Raw genomic sequence first — 26,525 nt, 5'->3', positions numbered from 1 at the left:
CCTTGAAAGACTAGGTTTCTAAAACATTCCAATCAAAAGTACAATAAATTGTTTATTTACAATGTTTCTCTTAATTCTTTACCCACAAGATTTCAAGTTGTGTAAGTCAAACTAGAATCCTTTCTCTACCTTCTAGTCTGTGTGGTCTGCAAGCTAGGCTGGTGTTCATAAATAACCAAAGCTGCCTGCTTTTCCCTAGAAGAAACCTTTACCTATTAACTTGGAAAATCCAAAGAATTGGGGCGCCTGGGTGCCTCGGTCTGTTGAGTGTCCGACTTCGGCTCAGGTTATGATCTCACGGTTTGTGAGTTCAAGCCCTGCGTTGGGCTCTGTGCTGACAGCTCGGAGCCTGGAGCCTGTTTTGGATTCTGTGTCTCCTTCTCTCTCTGCCCCTTCCCCACTCGTGCTCTGTCTCTCTCTGTCTCTCAAAAATGAATAAACTTTAAAAAAAATTAAAAAGAAAAGAAAAGAAAAAGAAAACCCAAAGAATCAATACAAGCTTTTTTCAGTACATGTTGCCGCACAAAAGAAACGGTGTTATTACCCTTAAAGAGAATCCCAAATGCAGTCTTCTATTTGTAGGGTTACGACCCCATGGAAAGCTAAACACTTCAAAGTAACTGCTCTCCATCCACCATAATCAGTCTGGAAAGGTAAAAAGGACTTCTAGATTTAAGCAAAATGTTTGGGATCATTACTTTTGCCTTTATACTGCCTGTCACTATTTTATCTTGCTTAATTTTCTAGTTTTAAACTTATGTTTTCCAATAATTTTGTTTTAAAGTTTCAATTTACATTTTTAACATCCCTTAATAAGCTTATTTCATCAGTAGTATAAACCTAATTATGAGTCACACCAGGGGCTCTTTTGCTGTGGATAGTTCTTTCAGTTTATACTGGATCAGAGATTTCTGGGCCATGAGCAATCTGCTGGTCTGCTTTTTGCCTGCTCAACTCTTTTTTTTTTTTTTTTTTTTTTTTTTTTTTAATTTTTTTTTTTCAACGTTTATTTATTTTTGGGACAGAGAGAGACAGAGCATGAACGGGGGAGGGGCAGAGAGAGAGGGAGACACAGAATCGGAAACAGGCTCCAGGCTCCGAGCCATCAGCCCAGAGCCCGACGCGGGGCTCGAACTCACGGACCGCGAGATCGTGACCTGGCTGAAGTCGGACGCTTAACCGACTGCGCCACCCAGGCGCCCCGCCTGCTCAACTCTTTTAGTCATGAGATTGTTTTACTATCTAGAAATTTAAAAGATCTCTGCAGGCAACGCTGTGATTAATCCTCATAAGCGATATCTATATCTATCTTCTATCTATTATCTATGTATGTATCTACTACCTATCTATTATCTATCTACCATTTTTTTTTTCCAAAGCCCGGAGTATGTATAGATGATGGTACTTTTTTCCTGCCTCATACACACAATCCTCAACCATCGTGCAGCCAGTGTTTATTTGACAAACTATTTAACTGCTTCTGTTGAATTTAGTCATTCTCTGTATTTAGGATAGTCAGTGGACTTGCATAAGAAATCTAACCACATATATTTTAGACCACTTGAGTTTCTGTTCATTTATGTTTTAATATTTTTCCCTCTGTACTTCAGTTTGGATGGTTTCTTGTGTTCTGCCTCCAAGTACATTGATGTTAATGTCTAGGGTCCCAATGTCTGTTAAACCCAATCTACTTCATTTTTATTCATATCTTGTGTATTTTTGTTCTATTTAATGGGTTTTTTGAGATTTGCAATGATTTATTCACTATGGTCATTTTGTCTTTTACAATCTCCAATAGGTTTAAATAGCTATTTTAGTCATTGGTTGCTAATTCAACATCTATGTCATCTCTGTTTTATTGTCTTTGTTCATTGGATTTTTACTCACGTATTGGTCCTAGATGCCTAGTTTTTGTTGTTGTTCATTTTTTTATGCTGGGCTGATATGTTATGAACAGATTTTGTTGTCTTCTATTAAAGAGCATTGACCTCTGTTCTGACATGGAGTTATTTATATCAAGGATTTTTTTTTAAGGCTTTGTGAGAGTGTGTCTAGATTATGCTTACTCTCCTGGATGCAGTCTTTGTTAGGTTCAGACAAATGCTCAGATGTTTAATGAGAACTATTCTCTTTGGCTGGTCAGAATTCTCCACAACAGGGTAAAATCTGGAATCTCTGTTCAGCTCATAAGCTTTCTAATAGTTGTTCACTGGTGGCCTTGAAAAAACTATGCTTTGCAAGCACTGCGTGGTATTCAACCCAAGATTTAAGAGAAACCCTATGTTGACTTTTAAAATGGCATCTCTGGGAGAGGAGGGGAAGATGGCGGCATAGCAGGGCACTGGGCTCACCTCCTCCTGCTGATTGTTTAGATTCCACCCACATCTGCCTAAATAACCCAGAAACCTGCCAGAAAACTAGCAGAGGACTCTCTGGAGCCAAGCACAGACAAGAGGCCCATGGAAGAGGGTAGGAAGGGCAGAGAGGCGCCGAAACTCCAAAGGGAACCAGTTCCCCTCACCGAACTTGCTTATACTGTGCAAACGCCCAATGCTGTATTTCTGTGGATCCATCCCTCCAACCGGCCTGCCTCCATCCTGATGCTGCAGGAACCCTCCTGCAGGGGACACCGACAGCAAAGCGAGCTGAGTCTGCCCCTCCTGCCCCTGTGCACCTTGCAGATCCACCCCGGCTAACACGCCAGATCCCATCAAACAGCACCACAAGCCTGCAGTGTACAAGCAGCCCACACAGGGGCCACACCACTCCATAGTGAGTCCTGCCCCTGAGAGAGGGGAAGATAAAGTACACACCAGTCTGACTGTGGCCCCTGCGGTGGGCTGGAGGCAGACATCAGGTCTGGTTGTGGCTCCACTCACCAACACAAGTTACTCTGCACAGCACAGAGGAAGTGTCCTGCAGTTTGGAGCCACCTCAGAGACTACCCAAAATGATGAAACGGAAGAATTCTCCTCAAAAGAAACTCCAGGAAGTAGCAACAGCTAACAAATTGATCAAAAACGATTTACAATATAACAGAACAAGAATTTACAATAATAGTCATAAAATTAATTGCTGGGCTTGAAAAAGCATAGAGGACAGCAGAGAATCTATTGCTATAGAGATCAAGGGACTAAGAAATAGTCATGAGGAGCTAAAAAAATGCTATAAATGAGGTACAAAATAAAATGGAGGTGGCCATAGACAGATTGAAGAAACAGAGGAGAGAATAGGTGAATTAGAAGATACAATTATAGAAAAAGAGGAAGCTAAGAAAAAGACAGATAAAAAAATCCAGGAGTACTAAGAGAACTAAATCCACAGAACTAAGTGATGCAATCAAAGAGAATGATATCTGTATCATAGGAATTTCAGAAGAAGAGACATAGAAAGGGGCTGAAGGTGTACTTGAAAAAAATCATAGCTGAGAACTTCCCTGATCTGGGGAAGGAAACAGGTATTAAAATCCAAGAGGCACAGAGAACTCCATTCAGACGTAACTTAAATCGATCTTCTGTACGACATATCATAGTGAAACTGGCAAAATACAAGGATAAAGAGAAAATTCTGAAAGCAGCTAGTAATAAACACACTCTAACTTATAAAGGGAGACCCACAGGACTAGTGGCAGACCTATCTACTGAAACTTGGCAGGCCAGAAAGGAATGGCAGATTTCTTCAATGTGATGAACAGAAAAAATAAGCAGCCAAGAATCCTTTATCCAGCAAGTCTGTCATTCAGAATAGAAGGAGAGATAAGGTCTTCCCAAACAAACAAAAACTGAAGGAATTCATCACCACTAAACCAGCCCTACAAGAGATCCTAAGGAGGATTCTGTGAGTGAAATGTTGAAAGGACCACAAAGTACCAGAGACATCACTACGAGCATGAAACCTACAGACATCACAATGACTCTAAACCCATATCTTTCTATAATAACATTGAATGTCAATGGACTAAATGCTCCAACCAAAAGACATAGGGTATCAGAATGGATAAAAAAACAAGACCCGTCTATTTGGTGTCTACAAGAGACTCATTTTAGACCTGAGGACATCTTCAGATTGAAAGTGAGGGAATGGAGAACTATCTATCATGCTACTGGACGTCAAAAGAAAGCTGGAGTAGCCATATTTATATCAGACAAACTAGACTTTAAATTAAAGGCTGTAACAAGAGATGAAGAAGGGCATTATATAATAATTATAGGGTCTATACATCAGGAAGAGCTAACAATTATAAATGTCTATGTGTCAAATACGTGAGCCCCCAAATATATAAAACAATCACAAACATAAGTAACCTTATTGATAAGAATGTGGTAATTGCAGGGGACTTTAATACCCCACTTACAACAATGGATAGATCATCTAGACACAGATGAATAAATAAACAAGGGCCCTGAATGAGACATTGGATCAGATGGACTTGACAGATATATTTAGAACTCTGCATCCCAAAGCAACAGGAAATACTTTCTTCTCGGGTGCACATGGAACATTCTCCAAGATAGATCACATACTGGGTCACAAAACAGCCCTTCATAAGTATACAAGAATTGAGATCATACCATGCACATTCAGACCACAATGCTATGAAACTTGAAATCAGCCACAGGAAAAAGTCTGGAAACCTTCAAAGGAGGTTAAAGAACACCCTACTAAAGAATGAATGGGTCAACCAGGCAATTAGAGAAGAAATTAAAAAATATATGGAAACAAGTGAAAATGAAAATACAACAATCCAAATGCTTTGGGAGGCAGCGAAGGCAGTCCTGAGAGGAAAATACATTGCAATCCAGGCCTATCTCAAGAAATAAGAAAAATCCCAAATACAAAATCTAACAGCACACATAAAGGAAATAGAAGCAGAACAGCAAAGACACCCCAAACCCAGCAGAAGAAGAGAAATAATAAGGATCAGAGCAGAAATAAACAATATAGAATCTAAAAAAACTGTAGAGCAGATCAACGAAACCAAGAGTTGGTTTTTTGAAAAAATAAACAAAATTGATAAACCTCTAGCCAGGCTTCTCAAAAGAAAAGGGAGAGGACCGGAATAGATAAAATCATGAATGAAAATGGAATTGTTACAAACAATTCCTCAGAAATACAGGCAAATATCAGGGAATACTATGAAAGATTATATGCCAACAAACTGGACAACATGGAAGGAATGGACAAATTTCTAAACATCCACAGGCTTCCAAAACCCAAACAGGAAGAAATAGGAAATTTGAACAGACCCATAACCAGCAAAGAAATTGAATCAGTTATCAAAAAACTCCCAACAAATAAGAGTCCTGGGCCAGATGGCTTCCCAGAGGAATTCTACCAGACATTTAAAGCAGAGTTAATGCCTATCCTTCTCAATTATTCCAAGAAATAGAAAGGGAAGGAAAACTTTCAGACTCATTCTATGAAGCCAGTATTACTTTGATTCCTAAACCAGAGACCCAGTAGAAAAAGAGAACTACAGGCCAATATCCCTGATGAATATGGATGCAAAAATTCTCAATAAGATACTAGCAAATCAAATTCAACAGCATATAAAAAGAATTATTCACCCTGATCAAGTGGGATTCATTCCTGGGATGCAGGGTTGGTTCAACATTCGCAAATTAATCAATGTGATACATCACATTAATAAAAGAAAATAAAAGAACCATATGATCCTGTCAATCGATGCAGCAAAAGCATCTGACAAAATTCAGCATTCTTTCTTAATAAAAACCCTTGAGAAAGTCGGGATAGAAGGAACATACTTAACCATCATAAAAGCCATTTCTGAAGAGCCCACAGCTAACATCATCCTCAATGGGGAAAAACTGAGAGCTTTCCTCCTGAGATCAGGAATACACCAGGGATGTCCATTCTCACTGCTGTTGTTTAACATAGTGTTGGAAGTGCTAGCATCAACAACCAGACAACAAAAGGAAATCAAAGGCATCGAAGTTGATAAAGATGAAGCCAACCTTTCACTTTTTGCAGATGATATGATACTATACATGGAAAACCCGATAGAATCCACCAAAAGTCTGCTAGAGCTGATACATGAGTTCAGCCAAGTCGCAGGATACAAAATTAATGTACAGAAATGAGTCACATTCTTATACACTAATAATGAAGCAACAGAAAGACAAGTAAAGAAGCTGATCCCATTCACAATTGCACCAAGAGGCATAAAATACCTAGGAATAAACCTAACCAAAGATGTAAAAGATATGTATGTTGAAAACTATAGAAAGCTTATGAAGGAAATTGAAGAAGATACAAAGAAATGGAAAAACATTCCATGCTCATGGATTGGAAGAATAAATATTGTTAAAATGTCAATACTACCCAAAGCAATCTACACATTCAATGCAATTCCAACCAAAATTGCACCAGCTTTCTTCTCGAAGCTAGAACAAGCAATCCTAAAATTTGTATGGAACCACAAAAGACCCCGAATAGCCAAAGTAATTTTGAAGAAGAAGACCAAAGCAGGAGGCATCACAATCCCAGACTTTAGCCTCTACTACAAATCATTAAGACAGCATGGTATTGGCACAAAAACAGATACATAGAACAATGGAATAGAATAGAGACTCCAGAACTGGACCCAAAAAAGTATGGCCAACCGATTTTTGACAAAGCAGGAAAGAATATCCAATGGAAAAAAGACAGTCTCTTTAACAAATGGTGCTGGGAGAACTGGACAGCAACATGCAGAAGAATGAAACTAGACCACTTTCTTACACCATTCACAAAAATAAACTCAAAATAGATAAAGGACCTGAATGTGAGACAGGAAATCATCAAAACCCTAGAGGAGAAAGCAGGAAAAGACCTCTCTGACCTCAGCTGCAGCAATTTCTTACTTGACACATCTCCAACGGCAAGGGAATTAAAAGCAAAAATGAACTATTGGGACCTCATGAAGATAAAAAGTTTCTGCACTGCAAAGGAAACAATCAACAAAACTAAGTGGCAACCAACGGAATGGGAAAAGATATTTGCAAATGACATATCAGACAAAGGGCTAGTATCCAAAATCTATAAAGAACTCACCAATTCCACACCCGGAAAACAAATAATCCAGTGAAGAAATGGGCAGAAAACATGGATAGACACTTCTCTAAAGAAGACATCCAGATGGCCAACAGGCACATGAAAAGATGCTCAACATCACTCCTCATCAGGGAAATACAAATCAAAACCACACTGAGATATCACCTCACGCCAGTCAGAGTGGCTAAAATGAACAAATCGTGAGACTATAGACGCTGGAGAGGATAGGAGAAACGGGAACCATTTTGCACTGTTGGTGGGAATGCAGATTGGTGCAGCCACTCTGGAAAACAGTGTGGAGGTTCGTCAGAAAATCAAAAACAGATCTACCCTATGACCCAGCAATAGCACTGCCAGGAATTTGCTCAAGGGATACAGGAGTGCTGATGCATAGGGGCACTTGTACCCCAATGTTTATAGCAGCATTTTCAACAATAGATGATTTATGGAAAGAGCCTAAATGTCCATCAACTGCGAATGGATAAAAAAGATGTGTTTTATACATACAATGGAATGCTACTTGGCAATGAGAAAGAATGAAATCTGGCCATTTGTAGCAACGTGGACGGAACTGGAGAGTGCTATGCTAAGTGAAATAAGTCAGGCAGAGAAAGACAGATACCATATGTTTTCACTCTTATGTGGATCCTGAGAAACTCAACTGAAGACCGTGGGGGAGGGGAAGGGAAGGAAAAAAAAAAGTTAGGGAGAGAGCCAAACCATAAGAGACTCTTAAAAACTGAGAATAAACTGAGGGTTGATGGGGGGTGGGAAGGATGGGAGGGTGGGTGATGGTCATTGAGGAGGCACCTGTTGGGATGAGCACTGGATGTTTTATGGAAACCAATGTGACAATAAATTTCATATTAAAAAAAATAAATAAAAATAAAGAGAAAAACAAAACAAAACACAAAAAAATGGCATCTCTGTCATTCATCCTCATTTTATTCACTTTATCCACATATTCTAACCATCTCAGCAGCCCCAAACTCAGATCTCTGTTTCATTCACCCAGTGCTTTCTCTGTCTTTGGGGCCCACCCCTTTGTGATGCAGTTTGAAAATTGTTTGCAGGCAGAAAATTAGAGTCCGTATGGAATTCACATCATGTTGTCCCCTTTTCTCAAAAAATAATATCACTGAGTTGTCTGTTCAACTTCTAAAAATTATTGCTTTATATAGCTTGTCCAGCTTTATAGATTTTTTTTTTTTTACCAAGGGAAAGTACATCTGATGCTCTGTTATGGCCAGAGCCAGAAATTTCTAAAATTCATATTTTTAGTTTATTACATAAACAATAGAATAAGCTTATTAAACTTGTATCAAATTAAGGTTTGATTTAAAAGTGCACTAAATCTGTAGATTAACTTGAGGAGAATCGATGTATTTAAATTGACTCTTCCCATCCATTAATAGTATTTATTGGATTTTCTTTCAGGCCTTTCAATAAAGCTTAAAAGTTATATATATTAAGTCTTACACTTCTTTTGTTGGATTTAATAAAAATAATGTTATTTTTGCTGTTGTAAATAGTATCTTTTTAAAATTTTTTTTGGTACATTGAACTGTCTGTAACTGATCTTAACTATGTGGCCATACTTTTTATTAGTTATAAAAAATTTATATGAATTTTAACTACATAGCTGAACTCTTATAATCATTTGCATCTAGACTCATATTCTCTTTATTCACAATCATATCATCTGCTCCTAGTAACCGGTTTTTTTCCCTCTTTTTGATTATTACAGCATGTATTTTTTTGCTTTTGTCTTACTGCACATTGTTCACCAGAAGTAATGGGCCTAGTTTTGAGTCTCCAATCTAAGTACTAATATTGGTATTTGACAGGGGTGCCTGGATGGCTCAGTTGGTTGAGCATCCGACTTCAGCCCAGGTCATGATCTCACAGCTTGTGAGTTCGAGCCCCGCATCAGGCTCTGTACTAACAGCTCAGAGCCTGGAAACTTCTTCTGATTCTGTGTCTCCCTCTCAGTCTCTCTCTGCCTCTCCCCTGCTCATGCTCTGTCTCTCCTGTCTCAAAAATAAATAAACATTAAAAAAATATATTGATATTTGACATAAGGGCAATCTTCTATTTTGACTTAGCTTACAACTGAACATACAGATTCTGGTTTTAAGTCTTATTTATTCTCAATTTACTTTGATCTTGTAGTGTTTCTTTACTTTTCATATGTACAAAGTATCTACTCCATAATACTTGCAGCCGTAGACAGAGGTCTGTGAAAATAATTTTAAGGAAAAGAATTCTTTTTGACAATGATTTTTTTCTAACAAAAATTCTCTCTTCCTTAGGAATTGGTGTGCTTATGTACATACCAGATTATCACCCACAGTGATACTGGACAACCAAGTCACTTATCTTCCAAATGGGAGAGGGCCTTGTGGCTCAACCGGGAGATCCTGTCCTCAGAGGTATGTGATATTGTTTGAAAATAGCCACTGCTTGTGCTATATTCATGTATGTCCTGGAATATGTAGAGAAAGCTAATCATCCCAGGTACATACGTATAATAAGGTCAGAGTAGGGTCATTACATTAAATGAGATGCATGATCTTGGGTAAGTTAAAATGCAGATACTAATAATACATGCCTCATTGGGAGTTTTTAGAATATGTGAGACAATGCAGTAATAACCTTAGCCTACTGACAGAGTCTTCAATAAATGTTAATTCTCATGCTTATTTCCATTTTTACTATTACTATTATTTTTATTCTATAACCTGACCAATAATCCTATCTTTTAATTCTTATGAAATTCATATACAGTTCTAAAATTTTATTGATAATTTCCCTTTCCTACCAGGTCAGAGAGAAGTCTGTAATTTGGCAAGCCACTAATTGAGATTATGCACAATAAAACGGCTAAGGAGGGCCTTTCTTTACATGTGTATTTTAATGATTCATGTTATTTAATTTTCATTTTTTAAAAAATCTATTTAGGACATTAAAAAATTGTCCTCAAATGTGGGGCTGAGTAATTGATAAGTGCTCTGAATTCATACAGTCACAGTAGCTTATCTGAGAGTGTTTCAGAAGACCCTGAAATAAAAACTAAAATTATTATTCAGGCCATGATGGCTCATGTTATGCAAATTGTCATACAAATAACTCAGGCAATGAATCTGACACATTGGCAATCTGGAACAGTGCACAGTAAGGATTGTAAAATCAAGGTGTTTCTTACTCCCCAGAGGAATAGTTAAGGTTCATGGTCCAGAGAGCAAAGCACATCTTAGGGATTTAGGAGAGCTGAGCTCCAGTTCTGCTTTCAGTTTACTCCCTTTGTGGCAATTTCCTTGCCGACATGAGAAACAAAGAATGCATTGTTAATTCTTCAGTAATGAAAATATTACCACAGTAACCCCTATTATACTGCCCTTCTGAGTTCAAGGTGAGTTTTTTTTTCTCTCTCTCTCTTTAAACAAACCAGGAATGCATATCTTTATTCTCATCTCTTATCTTTCTTTACCTTTGAATGAGTCTCTCCATTCATTCACTATTTCAGTATATATGCAATGTTTGTTACTTTTCTTTTATTATGGCTGAGCCACATATACCAGGGATCCAGTTTGCTAAAGCAGGGACATTTACTCCTATAATAATGCAACCAACTGTGTGGATTCATCCTAATAAACTCTCAAGAGTCCTTTTCCAAACAGCTGTCCTTTCTGTTTGGATTTAGCTATTGGACTGGAGATAGTTCACTGGACAGAGTTTTATTTACTGAATACAATTCACTGGAATAAACACAGACAAATGATTAGCCTATTTTTTTGAGAAGGAAAGAATCTTACAGCTCATTTTAAAATTGAGGAACAACCTCACACATAGTGAATTACCCTTCACATCACAGCAAGTTTCCTAAAGCCCAGTCGGTTTACAATACATTTTCTTCCACATGATCAGGGTTTACCCATGAAATTGACCATTGTCTCCAGAAAGCTGCATGGGACAAACTCTAGATAATAACAGTGGAGGCTAACCCATGCAGCATGGAGTAAAATCCCACCTGGATCACTTTTAGATACAAGACTTTGAGCAAGTTTTTTCATCTCTCTCTTCCTCAGGCTCCTCATCAGTACATCAGAATAATAATATTTTCCAAATAGAATAAAATTAAACAAGATAATATATACCCATTTTATAGACCTGCTTGATAAGTATTAGCTAAATATTAAGATCGTGTGGTAAGAATAAATATGACAAAATTGTATTTATGATTGACGTTTACATATATAGCGCCTACAGTTCAGGACCATTCACCATTTCTATTGATTGCCGTGTTAAAATGTTATAACTTCTTGATTTCCCTTGCGCAGTTTCTTTTCCAAAATATTTTCTCATGTTCCCTGTCTCTCCCCCTCTCTTTCTCTCCTTCTCTTTACCCCATCTCTCTCTCTGAGATAAATACCATATGAGAGAAATAATAAAAATTAAGCTTTTAAAACTTGAGAAAAGAGAAAGTGCAGGTTAAAAATCATAGTGGTTACTATAATTTCAGTTAGATCATTGATACACGGTTTAAGTTGTTTGATGTTGATCTGAGAAAAAACAAGTCCTTTTAACTATAATGATATAAGGAATAATAAGAATTGAAATAAAATAAATTATCCTCATAAGCTGTTTAAAAATTAGAATTAAAATAATTTTTTTAAGTTTATTTTATTTTTGAGAGAGACAGAGACAGTGCGAGTGGGGGAGGCATAGAGAGAAAGGGAGACAGAGAATCCCACTCTGTTTGTCTCTCTCTCAAAAATAAATAAACGTTAAAAAAAATTAAATAAGTTTTAACATTGCTTTAGTTAAAAGAATTATCAAGGGAAATGTTCTACTATGTGTAGAAGATGTAACGATAGGTATAAACTTAAAATCCCCAACAGCAGAAGTCTTAACACTTTTTAGAATGTATTTAAACAAATCTAAGTTTAACAATAATATTGATGATGAGGATTATAGTATTAACAATAACAGATACCATTTATTGAATGCTTATTATATTTGAGGCAATGTCTCCAATACTTTAACAATCCCAACTGATAATTTAATGAGAGACAAATACTTCCTCTCCTCTACAGATCTCAGAAGATCCCAAATCCCGTCTACAGGATGCAACATAAAATCGTTACCTCATTGGAATGGAAGTGCTGTCCTGGATTCAGTGGAGCAAAATGTCAGCTAAAAGGTATATTCTAATAGTAATTTTATAATAACAATTAGAAGCATAAAACTTCTGAAGAATAAGCAACTGATTCCAGTGAAGAGTTGTATTTTCCCTTTTGAACCAAAGTTAATTAACATGTAACCAAATCATTAAAACTGTTACCTCTCTAGAGCTTCCTTAGTACTGAGTTTAGCACCCTAAATCTCTTAATGAGGTATCTTATATATTCTTATATTGTTATGGTAGTTTTATGGCATGAGTAAGTGGAGATCTGATTATTCACTTTTTCTTAACTGTATGCTGGGGAGACATGCCTTATTTAAATATTGGAAATCCTAATTTTATACTTTTAAATAATCATTAGAAGTGACCCTATGTGATAATAAAACTAAATCTAGTTTTGTTCTAGTTCAATTATTTGAAATAATGTCTATGAACGAAATTCAGTTTTAAAGAATATACAAATAGGCATGAATAATTGTGGGTTTTTTCCCCTTAAATCCTCATAGAGCCATTTTATCAACTTTAATTTTAAGGACTTTCTGGTGGCAAGGCTAATCAAACACATGGTAACCTGCCGTGGCCTAACATCCATGTGGCTATTATTTTGCTTTTGGCTTTAAAACAGCCAAAAGCCTTGACAAATAAGATACGGCATCAGCATATGTATTTTAAATGAATAAATATTACGAGAAAGACCATTAGCAGTGGTGAGGAATTCAATCAGCAGCATGAGAGACTGTGATTAAAAATTAATGTAAGTGTGGAGAAACCATTATGATTCACATTTTGAAAAAAGGAAGTTGTAATACAAAAAGCTCTAGGAAACTTGCAGTTTTGCTGGGGATATTATGTATGGTTTTTCCAGCCCACCCGGTGAGAATCTGTAGGCAAATTTGACTATAAGGCTATTTGTTCTGGGTCTGGCCTGAATTTCAGAGATGATATAAAAATTTAATACATTTTCAGGGTATAATATGAATATGTACTTCATTTATAATCAAGTAAAATAAACTTTTAAATAAAATATCATCTATACAAAACGTATTTAAAAACGGGGCAATTTAGCATATTCTAAAGAAGTCCAAATATCATGCTGCTTTCAAATGATCCCTGATTTCTGCGAGGTGCACAAATATGGTAAAACATATTTGTTTTTAATCTATAAATGGCAGATGGTTAAAAGTTCTGAACAATATTTAGAATTATATTTCTAAAGTCTAACAGTAGTTTTTACATTTCTCTTCTTCTATGAAGAAGGGTATCTTAAGAATATCAATTCCATTATTATTTCTTAGAGATTCAAGGGTTAGTTCACATTATACCTTTCTAGAAATTTAGAATGTCATTACACACCCTATTGCACATAGGGGACTGAATGTCGATATGTGACAGAAAGCCAAGTCTTTATGTCAAAGAATGTCATGGGCTGCAGCTGATAAGAACTGTTGTTGCTTTGATTGTTTAATGACATCTCATGTTCTAACTGGAAGCCACCTGTGGATATTTTTAATACTAGACTTACAAATTGTTATCTTGAATCCTCATTAACAAAAATGTCCCAGAACAGACCTGACTATGACCTTCTGTTACAATACTATAATTAGAACTACTCATAGTTCAAGCATCTGCTGATTAAGCTGTTGTGGAAAGGTCATCTTTCTACTGAAATCTATGATAGGAATAATTTTCCGATGGCGGATATGCCCATTGTGTCATGTCATACAATCAATTCAATATGACTGTGATTCCAAAAACCCCTACTCTTGCTCCCTATGATACTCTGACCATCCTTCTCTTCACTTATATTGCAGTATATAAAAGCAGTTCAATTTTTTATTAGTGCAGTTGATGCACTAATAGTATCAAGAACTACTGTGTCCCTTTGTCCCTTGAATCAATCTTCATTATCTCATCTATCCTGGGTTTCTTCCTTCCTTCCTGTCTTCTTTTCTTTGCTTCCTTTTTTTTTAAACACATTTTTCCCTTCTGATTTCTCCGCCACTACATTCCAACTCTCCCTCTTCTTATCACACTTTATGTATGTGCCAATAGTCTCTTATTCTTATACGGAAGAAAAAATTGTCAGGTTTCCTTTGACAACACTCTCCACGCTATCTCATTTAACAAGCAGCCCCAAATATGGCAAGAATAATCAGTGTGGCTCATCCATTCTTTAAATGCCTTCAGAGCCCGCAAGGGTTTAGAATAACCTTCCCATGTAGCTACTGTGATAATTACTTCAGTGCTAGTCCTTCACATCAGATTATTCTATCCATAGAAAATACGTAAATTTTACAAATCCCTACTTCCCCAAAAGTTTCATCCCCACAAATAAAATAAACTTCATAATACAAAAACAACAATTTCTTTTTCATTTAGATTGCAGTAGGGAGATATTTTTAAATATATAGGGAAGATCTATCAGTCAGGAATAAAATGGAACAGCTAGCAACTGTACTCTCTTTTATTTCTCCTCCTCCACTTCTATACCTTTTTCTCTTTTTCTTTCTCCTCCTACCCCTTTATAGCTTCACTTCCAACCTGTTAGAAAGGGGTATTGTGGGGTGCCTGGGTGGCTCAGTCAGTTAAGCATCTGACTTCAGCTCAGGTCATGATCTTGCCATAGGTGGGTTCAATCCCTCCCTCTCTCTCAAAAAATAAATACACATCAAAAATTTTTTTTTAATTTTTTTAATGTGTATTTATTTTTGACAGAGAGAGACAGAGACAGAGACAGAGCATGAGAAGGGGAGGGGCAGAGAGAGAGGGAGACCCAGAATTCGAAGCAGGCTCCAGGCTCCCAGCTGCCAGCACAGAGCCCAACGCGGGGCCCGAACCCACAGAGTGCGAGATCATGACGTGAGCTGAAGTTGGACACTCAACCGACTGAGCCACCCAGGCGCCCCACATTAAAAATGTTTGAAAAAAAAGAAAGGGATGCCGTGATTCAAAATCAATGAGGCAATTCTTCCCGTTGTCTTATTCTACAATATGCTGCCTATAATATGACTAAGCCTCTATGCATGCTCATTTTGCTACAATTTCGATAATCAAAAATCTGGTAAAAAAAAGTTCTAGATTAGATTATTAATAATATTACTCATACTATCAAGAGGAAAACAATTTTTTAAAAGTGTAAATGAATAGAAATTTTTAGGGAAAAAAGGTAGATGCATTAAGTCAAAGAGCAAGGCAACAGTTTTGATTTATTTTACATTTGTTATACTTCTTTGAGGATCAAAGAGTTTGTCTTCAGAAAGGGACCTAATTTTGTGATGGGATCCAAGACATTTTTTCAGAATGTCAGCAACAATATACTTTTTAAACCATTTATATAAAATTTGCAATAATGCGCTTTTCCAGTAGATGTCTCTAAAATGTTCTGAAGTAGAACAAGGAAATTGTGGCTTGCTCTAATGACACAAAAGACGGGAATTTAAGTTCAAATAATGTTAGATTAGAGAGGAGGAAAGAAAAGCTTCTTTGTAAATCTGTTTAAGAAAAAATCCAGTCAGCTCTAGTCAGATCCTTTATGTAGGAAAAAGGTATTTTATAAAATTATGTTTTATAATACGTACCACAGATATTACAAATGCTGAAAAATACAATTATGCAGTTATTGAAATAAATTGACCTCTGCCATTTGTTATGAATATATAAAAATATTTCATTTTATAAATGTTGTGAGATAGTTCAATAAATTTTATAAGCTATTATAACCAGCATTTTAAATATGGAACTTCTCCAGTAAAACTATTTTAAGATATTACTTCAATTAATATAAATACCTAAACAGAAAAAAGTCCCTATATTTCCTTATATACTTGCATATCTAATTCATCCCAGTGGGGATTAATGCTTTCCCCTTTAAGAAAGAACATTATCTCCTATAAGTATCTTGCTCAATTATGATACATCTAGTCAAAAGTCACCATGTACCTTAAGTCTTTGTTGCACCAATTGCTTTCTTTGATTTAACTACCAAATGTCAGTAAATGTTTATATATGTATTGAATATCACCAAATAAGCATTCACCTAATGTCACAGGATCAGCCAGAAACTGGTCTTGTCACATAGGAAGCTTTCTGGTACTAAGAGCAAGCTTCCTCATTACTGAATTGCCATTAATGACTTCCTCCATAAGCCTCAAAGGTCTGGAAGAAAAACAAAATATAGATAACACCTGTCTAATAGAAGGAGGAAGAGGAGTGGGGGAATCAGAGGAGAATGGAAAGGGAAGGAAAGGGAAGGGAAGGGGAAAAAAGGAATCTGATTTCTTAAATATATTGAATTTTCATTAATTTATTTATTTTTAAATGTTTATTTATTTTTGAGAGACAGCAAGAGAGAGCACAAGAGGGGGAGGGGCAGAGAGAGAGGGAGACACAGAATCCAAAGCAGGCTCCAGGCTCTGAGCTGTCAGCACAGAGCCCAATGTGGGGCTCGAACCCACAAAATGTGAGATCATGATCTGAACCGAAGTCAGAAGCTTAACTTACTGAGCCACCCAGATGCCCCCATATTGCTTTTTTTTTTTTAATCTGAAGTGATAAAGCTCTTTAAAAGTTGTTTGACTTAAATAAATGTCCTTCTGTCCTAGCACCTATCTCTCAGAAAGGACCAAGAAAAAGAGACTTAGAAATCCACCCTATAGAACAAAGCAAAGGTCTGTGCTGAAGTGCAAGATAAGATAAGATTGCCTGGGAAACCTAGAATTCATAGCAGTCCTTGTGGTAGGGAATACATTTGGGAAGACAGAAAGATTGCTACATGGAAAAATAAAAGAGCATCAATCACAGGAAAGTAACTGAGTCCACTTGCGAGAGACCCTATCAGCGTTCTCCCTGGGCTAAATCCTATGAAATCAACTGGGATGAATGCAGGCATTGAACTCCAGTCAACAAACAGAGCTAGGAAAAGATAACATACAGCACTGAATTTGTTAAACAGGCATTTCAAGTTTTTAACAGTCTTGGCAGGGACCCTATCCAATGAACTCCAGAGAAAAGAGGTTCACATGACAATCAGATCTCAAGGATCTTTGTGCAATGGTTAATAGTTGTTTCTTTTATGAGTACAATTTCCTCACCTAGTTCCTCTTAAGCAATTAATTTAAAAATAATTATAGCTGAAAGCAAATGGAAAGTTTCACATGCATACGCACACACACAATCACATTAGTTTTTGTCATTTAATATTTAAAGTATTTTTCCAATTACATATTCTTTCAAATCAGCCTTCTTAAAACTTCTCAAATATATGGAGAACGTTTAATTTTTCTTATTTCACATATGTTTTCATATAATGGGGGTGAATTACCAAAGATCAGTATGCAAGAGAACTAAAGACTTTCACTTGATACTTCTGTGTATTATTCTCTGTCTCTTTCAATAGCTTTCTTTTTTTTTCTCTCTCTCTCTCTGACAGTTTTATTTGCTTTCTCTTCTATTTGTCACTGATTCTAGAGTTTTTTTCTTGAATCTTTAGTTTTTATTTCTAATCTGCTGACTTTCTCTAGTTGTCACTTTCTATTTCCTTACTTACAATGGAATTAATAGCATTTTTCCAGATTGCATGAATGATGTTTATCTGAAATACTTTTGACCCTAAAGACAATAGAAAATCAGACATGAGTGCTTTTCATTTACCTTTCTATTCTTTCTCCCTTTATCTTTTATCCAGAATTGTTTTTATTTCTTGCACATTTAGGATCTTGCCTGGACCAGGCGGCACAGAGAGAACTATGATTTAATGAAGAAACTCCAGTCAGATATGACCCTAGAAGACTTAAAATGCCCTCTACTTCCTCCTGTAGAAGTGTGTGTGTGTGTGTGTGTGTGTGTGTGTGATTTTCTAATTTACCAATCCTTCTCAAATGGGGAAGGATACTGGGTGAAGTAATGCTATAATCTCCACATTAAATATGTCACATATAATACCCATGGAGATAAAGCTGACTTCATTAGAATGTAATAAAACAATTTAAAATAACACTTTACTATTTATAATTAACCTTTAGCAAAGATTTTGAACCCCTAGAAATGAACTGTTTATCAAATGCCTTTGTGATTTTTATTGCAGTGACCCCACTCCAGGATCATGAGCACCAAACCAATCTGTCGCTTGATTCTGAGGATGGATGAAGGTGCAGGGCCATATTCAAACAGATAACTCATTTAATAACGTCAATTAGAATATAAATCAATATGCAAATCAATGGTTAAAAATGTATTACTTTTAAGTTAATGCACATATTTTCATGTATAAATGTATTTCATAAGTGTAAATATTGTGATTATTTACATAATTAAATATTTAATAATTATATTTAATAATTTAAGAGAATACTTATAAATCTATATTTATAAATATAACATATATTATGAAGCATACCAAATAATGGAAACCATAACACAAACCATTCATCTCATTATTCTAGTAATTTCTAAATAATGTATTAATTTCTACAACTTACTGGTGTGTTCGTTTTTTTGACATGGATGACACCAGCTAAATGATGTGTCTATCAGGTAGATGATTTAAAACAGAGTCCTTCCTCAACCTCCTTTAAAGAATTCTCCATCAGGGGCACCTGGGTCGCTCAGTCAGTAAAGCATCCAACTCAGGCTCAGGTCACGATCTCATGGTTTGTGAGTTGGAGCCCCGTGTCAGGCTCTGTGCTGACAGCTCAGAGCCTGGAGCCTGCTTCGGATTCTGTGTCTCCCTGTCTCTCTGCCCCTCCCATGGTCACGCTCTGTCTGTCTCTGTCTCTCAATAATAAATAAATGTTAAAAAAAAAAATTCTCCATCAGATTTAGAGTCAATGGGTGATATCAGGTCTCAGCAAGTTGATAATTTCTATTAACATAAATGATAGTGCCATCCTGCTGAATTATCTATTAGTGTTTACTGAATTAAGAATGATTGCATTCAAATCTTTCCAGCCCCTAAAAACTAAGTGCATTTTAAAATATTCGATATATTTGTTACTAACTAAATCATGAAAATTCCTGTAAGGATGTCCTATTTAATTCATAGAGTGTTGCAAACATTATTTGGCCAAATTCGTGGCACCATAAATCCAGGAATGTAAACGTTTATTATATTTTTGAGTTTGTTGTGTAAATGTAATTTTGTATAATTAGAAAAATTGATGTTTCTCATGTAATTCATCTCTTATTAATTTTTGTTTCAAATAGTATATGTACTTTTTTCATATCTAAAACGTCTTTAAGTTTTCAAATTATCTCCAGTTTAGCAAGGTGAATATTTTTTCCCCTATAGAGTTAAAAAAATAATTGACATCTCTATTAGAATGTCATTTCCATTTTTTTAAAAAGGCTCATTTCCCAAATGCTAAACATAAAACTGATTCTTAATGATATGCCTATATCAGAATCATTTTAGGTATGTTCTATAATATTTTCTTTTCTCAAATGTTCCGCCATTTCACTTATGTAATGTTAAAACTCTAATTTTATCTTTTAAACATTTTCTTTTACTGATTTTTTTAATAACACTATTTGATAAAGTATTTTGGAATTTTTTATTTCAAAAATTTTGCTTTACTTGAAACTTTTCATTTCAAAAACTTATGAGACTAATTTCATAAGGTTCTTTAATATTTTTCTCTTGATTATAACTGAAATTGAACAGAAATTGAATGTCATTATGAAAAATAAATTAAGTAATTTTAATATTAATTTTAAATGACACGAGTTTAGAGCATTATTTGAATCAAACATTTATACAGCAAGTAAAATCCACTAATTTTTATTGAAAACAAAATCAAGTTGATTTTCATTCCAGAAATATTGTTTTATATTAATTAATTTTTTATATCAATTTGACATTTTTTACTTTGATAGTTTACATATAAAAAGGCATTCCAGATTTGCACTATATCATTAGATAATGCAGGAATAATTTCATTATTGATAAAATTTCTATGATTTTCTTTTTAAAAAAAATCACACTCATAAGAAGTACTTCTAAAATTTAAACTTTTGTCTCTTATCTAGTGTTTTTAATAATTTACTATAAATTGTTCAGTTATTTTTATCAAAATTACTTCCTCCTTATAAAGGTCCACTTCTCTATGGAATAAAAGGAGACTCAATGTTGTCATGTATTGGAGTTTTAATAAATCAGGTATTTAACACGTTTTTGTTATCAATAGGCAGGTGTGATTAAAAATCTCTGAAGATAAATTTCTGGATTACAATTTTAATATGAAAATATCTGGAATTTTCTGCCTTTTAACAATGAGATATTAGAATTAGAAATTTTGTTATAAATCAGTACTTATAAATCACTTATAGAGTTTAAAATTATACACACACACACACACACATATAACACATATATATTTATACATATATAAACACATATATATACACACATGCTCAATTCCCCAGAACAGATCTACTGAATCAGAACCTTCAGGTGAGGGAATGGAAAGCACACGGACACTTTTAGTGTTTCAGAATTTACAGGAGCTTCTGTTTTTCATTACTTCATAACAAACTATCCTCTGCCTATCATATTATGGAAATATCTTTAAATGTACCAGCTCTTTTTGTTTTCCTATGATTGTTTTGTCTTGTTTTCTTTTCTTGTGAGTGATTTGATCGAAAAGGTAAGCAGTAAGAAAATTAAAAGAGCATTTGTTCCTCCTGTTGAAGCCACATGCTCCTTTTGCTATAAATACTTGCACATCTGTATCCTGAACCATCTTCCATTGCTAAGAGAAATTGGGAAGACTGTGAGGTGGGCAGTTGCTAAGGAAGATATGTCTCGATGCTTTCTTCAGTGGTTCTCAAACTTCACTGTGCATTGGACACAGCAGCCGCACTTGTTAAAACACAAAGTATTGCCCCACTCCAGACTTTCTAAAAATTAGTAGGTCTGGGATGGGACCTAGAAGTTGTTACGTTCAAAAATTTGCAGGTGGAAAAAAAAGAAAAAGGTTCCAGGGGGTGCTGATACTGCTGATCTAGTGACCCTGGTTTGAGAACCATCACTTCACTTTCTAGTTACTCTCATGGGTAGACTTAGATTCTAGCTGCCAGAAAAATGCTTTCTTACATCATCTAAGGAGGAAAATTGATAAAAATCTATGCAATTATTCAATAGATATATTTGTATGAATTCAGTTGAATTTAGGCTTTAAGAACCTTATTGCTAGGACCTAACAGAAAAGTAGAACTTGTTGCCACTTACTACAGCCTGGAAATAAGTATAATCTCCCCAAGCTGCAGATTGTTTTCTTCCAAATAAATCATCAATTATACAGGACTGTCTATAATACAGTGGAGAGAAAAAAAGAAACAATATCAAAACAAAAACCTTGAACATGAATGGAAATTTGTTAGTTTAGCTTGATGCCCTGAAGAAAAACAATGGAAAATTCAGTCAAACAACAGAGACTAACTCACATTAATGACAAATGTATTATTCTTACTATGGAGTAGAGATCCTTTAGTATTATTGTCAAAGCCACATATGCCTTAGGAGCATAATTAACATGTGCCAGAGGCGCGGTTTCAGTGGTACATAATTTCACATAGTTAGAAGCACAGATACCAAACCCTTGTTTTCTCATGTCTGATAATGCAGACTTCAATGAATACATTCGCTCATTAAAAGTAAAAGTAATCTGCGGTTAAAGATCTGCAAATTACAGATCTACATTACTTGATGTGTTCAATATTTCTAGTACATTTTCGCTCTAAATTTTCTTCAGTGAAAAACTATATTTCCATCAAAAATATTGATTCGTGGGAAAGAGGAATCAATGCTTTAATAGAGTAGATTTATTTTATAAGCATTTCTATTTTTCTGAAATTTCACTGATTTTACAGGTCGATCCCCTCGAGACATGTCATGTAATAGTTACTTTTACTTGTATTCCCTATATGCTGAGTCTCTGTATTTCCTAAAAATCTGGGAATGGCCCATTTATTTAAACAGATATTCTTTCATTAAGGAACCTGTAGCTCCCCCTTACTTCCAAAGAGACACCAGTTGGAAACTGCACTGTTAAACAAGCAGCTTTGTGGCAGTCCATTTATACAGCCACTGTAGCTTTTCACACAGCTGATTTTCAAGTCCCTCAATCATGCAGGCACGTTACGTCCCCCGGTTCGCACAGCTGCCACAAAGTACCATCCATTTGTGCCTAAAAGGAGACCTGAATAATTTTATTTTTGCCAAACAGATTTAGAGCCCTGCGCTTCCAGCACAAAGTGGACGCACGTTGCCCCCCCGCCCCGGATGGGGGCGAGCAGCTCACTCTGCAATCATCGCAGACCATCATGCTCCAGTACACGGGAAAATGAACGGCAGCCACGGGGCGCTGCTCGGGGTTGGAACGGCGCTGCTCGGGGTTGGAAAAAATGAGGCAGTCCCAAAGCTGAACTCCCTCTCTTCTTTTTGTGTCTGTCCAGCCCAGGAACAGCAGCACTTGATACACAGCAACCAGGCTGAGAGTCACACAGCTGTTGGCAAAGAGACAGCCAAGCAGGAGCAGCAGAAAGACTGTGGTGACCCAGGTCACAGATTGTAATTACTAACATCCCTAACCCAATTATTGTCAACACTATTTATAACAACTTTGAAACAGGAAATCCCTTGGCTGTCAAATGTCTGATGGTGACACATTAACATACCTCTCAATCCTTTTCTATTGGTGCCCCACGTTGGGAGAAACCATGGATGAGCTGTATGTTCCCAGCCTGAAGGGACCACATATAATTTCAAAGCTCTGTGTGCAAACACAGAAGGCGATTAAAAATGCTGTTATATGAGGTTGTAAGGAAATCACAAGTTTCCAAAGTAAGGTCAAACTTTTGTCCTCCAAAGAGTGCAATCATGGAAGTATCTTGATGTGGAAGGAATGATGTGAGCATTTGAAGGAAGTAAGAAGCCTCCCTTCTTTTGATTGAGAAGGGATCACCAAAGATATTGATCACTGACTCGGGAAAATCATTGTGCCTAATTGAGAAACTCATGTTGATCCAATGTTGGGAAGCCCCATATTTTCTCATCTTTCTAATAAGTATTTTACCATTTCTTTTATTTTTATTTCTTAATTTTTTTTAATCTTTACTTATTTTTGAGAGAGAGAGACAGAGACAGAGACAGAGACAGAGACAGAGTGCGAGCAGGGGACGAACAGAGAGAGAAGGAGACACAGAATCCACAGCAGGCTCCAGGGTCTGAGCTGTCAGCACAGAGCCTGACACAGGGTTTGAACTCACGAACTAAGAGTTCATGACCTGAGCCAAAGTCTGACGCTCAACTGACTGAGCCACCCAGGCTCCCCTTACCATTTCTTTTAGGACTAACTTTATTTCTTAGAAATAGGAGGTTGGTTACTGCTGAAAACCTCTATGTGTTTTCCAAAGATCTAGTCATACAAACTAGGGCACTCAACTTGAGAAATGTGACTTAAGGGGATCTCTTTAGGAATAAAGAGACTTAAGGGGATCTTTTTAGGAATAAAGATGAATATATCATAGAAACTACTTTTTTAAAGGGGATTGGAATTCAGTATCTTCATAGAATACTATAAAATCCTCCTTGAATTAGTGAAGTGCATGTGTAGAAGTATGGAAACTATCATAGTTATGTTAAATGATTCAAAGTAAATCTGAATCTTTAGCACTCATGAAAGAAAAGCTCAGTAAAGTATAAAATCCTTAGACTATAGATATGACTACATACATATGTGTATATAGCTACACATATTTAATTCTATAACACTGGATTTGGAAGCAGAAGATGAGGGGCACCTGGGTGGCTCAGTCAGTTAATCATCCAATTCTTGATTTCGGCTCAGGTCGGGATCCCAGGGTCGTGGGATTGAGCCCAGAGTCAGGCTCCATGATGAGCGTGAGTTTAAGATTCTCTCTCTCCCTCTGCCCCTCTCCCTGGCTCATACTCTCTCTCTCTCTCTCTAATATAAAAATTAATAAATAAACAGAAGATAAGGTATTAGCTCTGCAACCTTTAGCAAGTTACTTTGGTTTTCTGTACCTCAGTTTTGTCCCCTCTTAAGAATGTAACAATAACTCTTGGAGGTTTAAAAACAAAACAAAAAAGACTGAAAACTCTGAGCAAAGTTAGAATATTTTAGAAATATAATATATTATAAACGTATACATTTATATGTATTTTATATTTATATATTATAAATTTTTACCCTTAGTGTAAAGTTCAGGCTGCCATTTGCTAAGTGCATATATAGTAGTCTATGTTTTCAAATATATAATACGAACATGATTTATTTGAAATACCTTAAACCTATCACAATATTTGAATGATATTATGTATATACATATTCATTTTTTAAATTCTTCCAATATTCCTTTCTTCTCCATGCAGCAGTGACACAAAAGATGACTGAGCAGATGAACCAGCAGGCAATGAAACTGACCCTTCTGCAAAAGAAGATTGACAATATTTCTTTGGCTGTTAGTGATGTAAGAAACACATACTCCTCCCTAGAAGGGAAAATCAATGAAGATAAAGGCAGAGAATTTCAATCTTTTCTAAAAGGTACAAGTAAAGTCAAATACATTATTCATTGAGTTAAGACAAAAGGTAAATGACTCATTTATCTTTTCTCATATCGCTTTGGAATTTTTTCTTAAGATTGGGTGTGTAAAGTCTCTAAGGCTTATGATTTTGGAATAAGATATTTGTATCAATCTCTGAAATAATTTGAAACATCTAAATTTTTTGTTGCTGTATAGTCAAATCTTTTACTGAATATTTTATCTAATTTATTTTCATTATGTACTGGTTACATCTCAACTTGTAAAATGAACTGTACTTAATTTACTTCCATCATGGTTTCCGGTTCAAGACAAAGATGAGGCTAAGAAATGATTATCAAGGAACTAGATATATGGTTGTCTCAATAATATTGATGAAGATATTGAAGATAAATCAAAAGTACATAATTATCCTAGAAATTATCTAGCTTATGGAGTATAATCAATAAAATATATCCTAAAACATCTCAGATGATGGAAATAATAATTTCTTTATAAATGTGAATTAGTTTTGCCCAAGTTTTGTGCTCTTAAAACAGCATGCTGTGTTCCTTTCTGGAGGCTTTACAGGATAATCCAAATCCTGTTAATTCCAGTTGCCAAAATTCATTTTCTTGCAGTTGTAGGACCGAGGTCCTGTTTTCTTGATAGCTATAAACTGAAGCTTGTTTCCAGCTTTTAGACACCATTACATTTCTTGGCTCACGGCCTTCTTCCTCTGTCTTCAAAAGCCAGCAAGACTGTTGAGTCCTCATGGCATGTGTCAAACCCACTCTTCTACCTTCCTTTTCCCCTTTGAAGGGCTCAGTGATTGCACTGAACACACCTGGATAATCCAGAATATTCTCACCTCAAGGTCTTAAACCTTAATCATATCTCCCAAGGCCCTTTTGCCAGGTGAGGTAACATATTCATAAGTTCAGGTGTGGACATTTTGAGTGAAACAGCATTATTCTGCCTACCACAGGAATCTATAGATAGTGAATAATTGCTATGGTAGTTTATGCATAGGGCACTATGGGACCATTTGATAGTTTCAACAAATCGAGTCTAAGGGCACCAGTGAAGGCTTCTACAAAAAGAAACTATCTCAACAAATAAGCTATGGATCAGGAGGAATTAATTAGGCAAAGGGGTTTAAGTAATTTGATCACTTCTCTGGGTTTATTGTATGTTTCCAAACTTCAAGATTACTGGTCCCTTTCACTTTATTTTATACATAAAAACATCCTCACTGTCCAATCCCATATCACATGTTAGTTTTTCTTTATTTTTCACATGTGGTTTGCAGGCAAAAGAGATAAGGTGGAGGTTTCTGTAACATTTACCAGTATAGCAGCAACCATGACTTTTTTTAATTATATAAACAATTAGTGCTATCAAGCCCCTGAAAGAAAGACCCCGCCCTACATTTCTGGCATGTCCTCGGTGGCTAAACTTAAACCAATAGCAAGCATGAGAGAGGAATATACTTTCCCTGAAGTGATAACATGTGAAAGAAAACAAATAGAAACAGTATACAATTGACTATAACCACCATAATGAAATTTGTTTAACAAAATTTGGTTATCATAACCAAAGAGAATTAAAGAATTAGGCCTGTCAACAGCTCTTTGTGAAACTACTAACAAAATTTCTGGCAATGACACAGAAAAAATCATACACTCATAACAACATAAACAGCAAAATTCTCCCCTCAAATATGGAAACAAACGAAAATGAAAAT

At 35.8% G+C, this 26,525-nt stretch overlaps 1 protein-coding gene across 4 annotated transcripts in view; it reads left to right on the top strand.

The window, feature by feature from the left end:
• The window catches only part of MMRN1 (multimerin 1), a 69,830-nt gene that overhangs the window by 15,447 nt on the left and 27,858 nt on the right, over nt 1–26,525 (top strand). For 3 of the 4 annotated variants that reach the window (XM_030313433.1, XM_030313431.1, XM_030313432.1), the window contains exons 3-6: nt 9,366–9,485; nt 12,150–12,256; nt 22,688–22,792; nt 24,627–24,800. In XM_030313433.1, the coding sequence (XP_030169293.1) occupies nt 9,366–9,485; nt 12,150–12,256; nt 22,688–22,792; nt 24,627–24,800 (506 nt within the window). The remainder of the gene's footprint in view (nt 1–9,365; nt 9,486–12,149; nt 12,257–22,687; nt 22,793–24,626; nt 24,801–26,525) is intronic. The other variant, XM_030313434.1, reaches the window with a different exon arrangement.

The sequence above is a fragment of the Lynx canadensis genome, chromosome B1 (genome assembly GCF_007474595.2).
Source record: "Lynx canadensis isolate LIC74 chromosome B1, mLynCan4.pri.v2, whole genome shotgun sequence".
Lineage (NCBI taxonomy): Eukaryota > Metazoa > Chordata > Mammalia > Carnivora > Felidae > Lynx > Lynx canadensis.
This window is presented reverse-complemented; position numbering and strand designations above follow the sequence as displayed.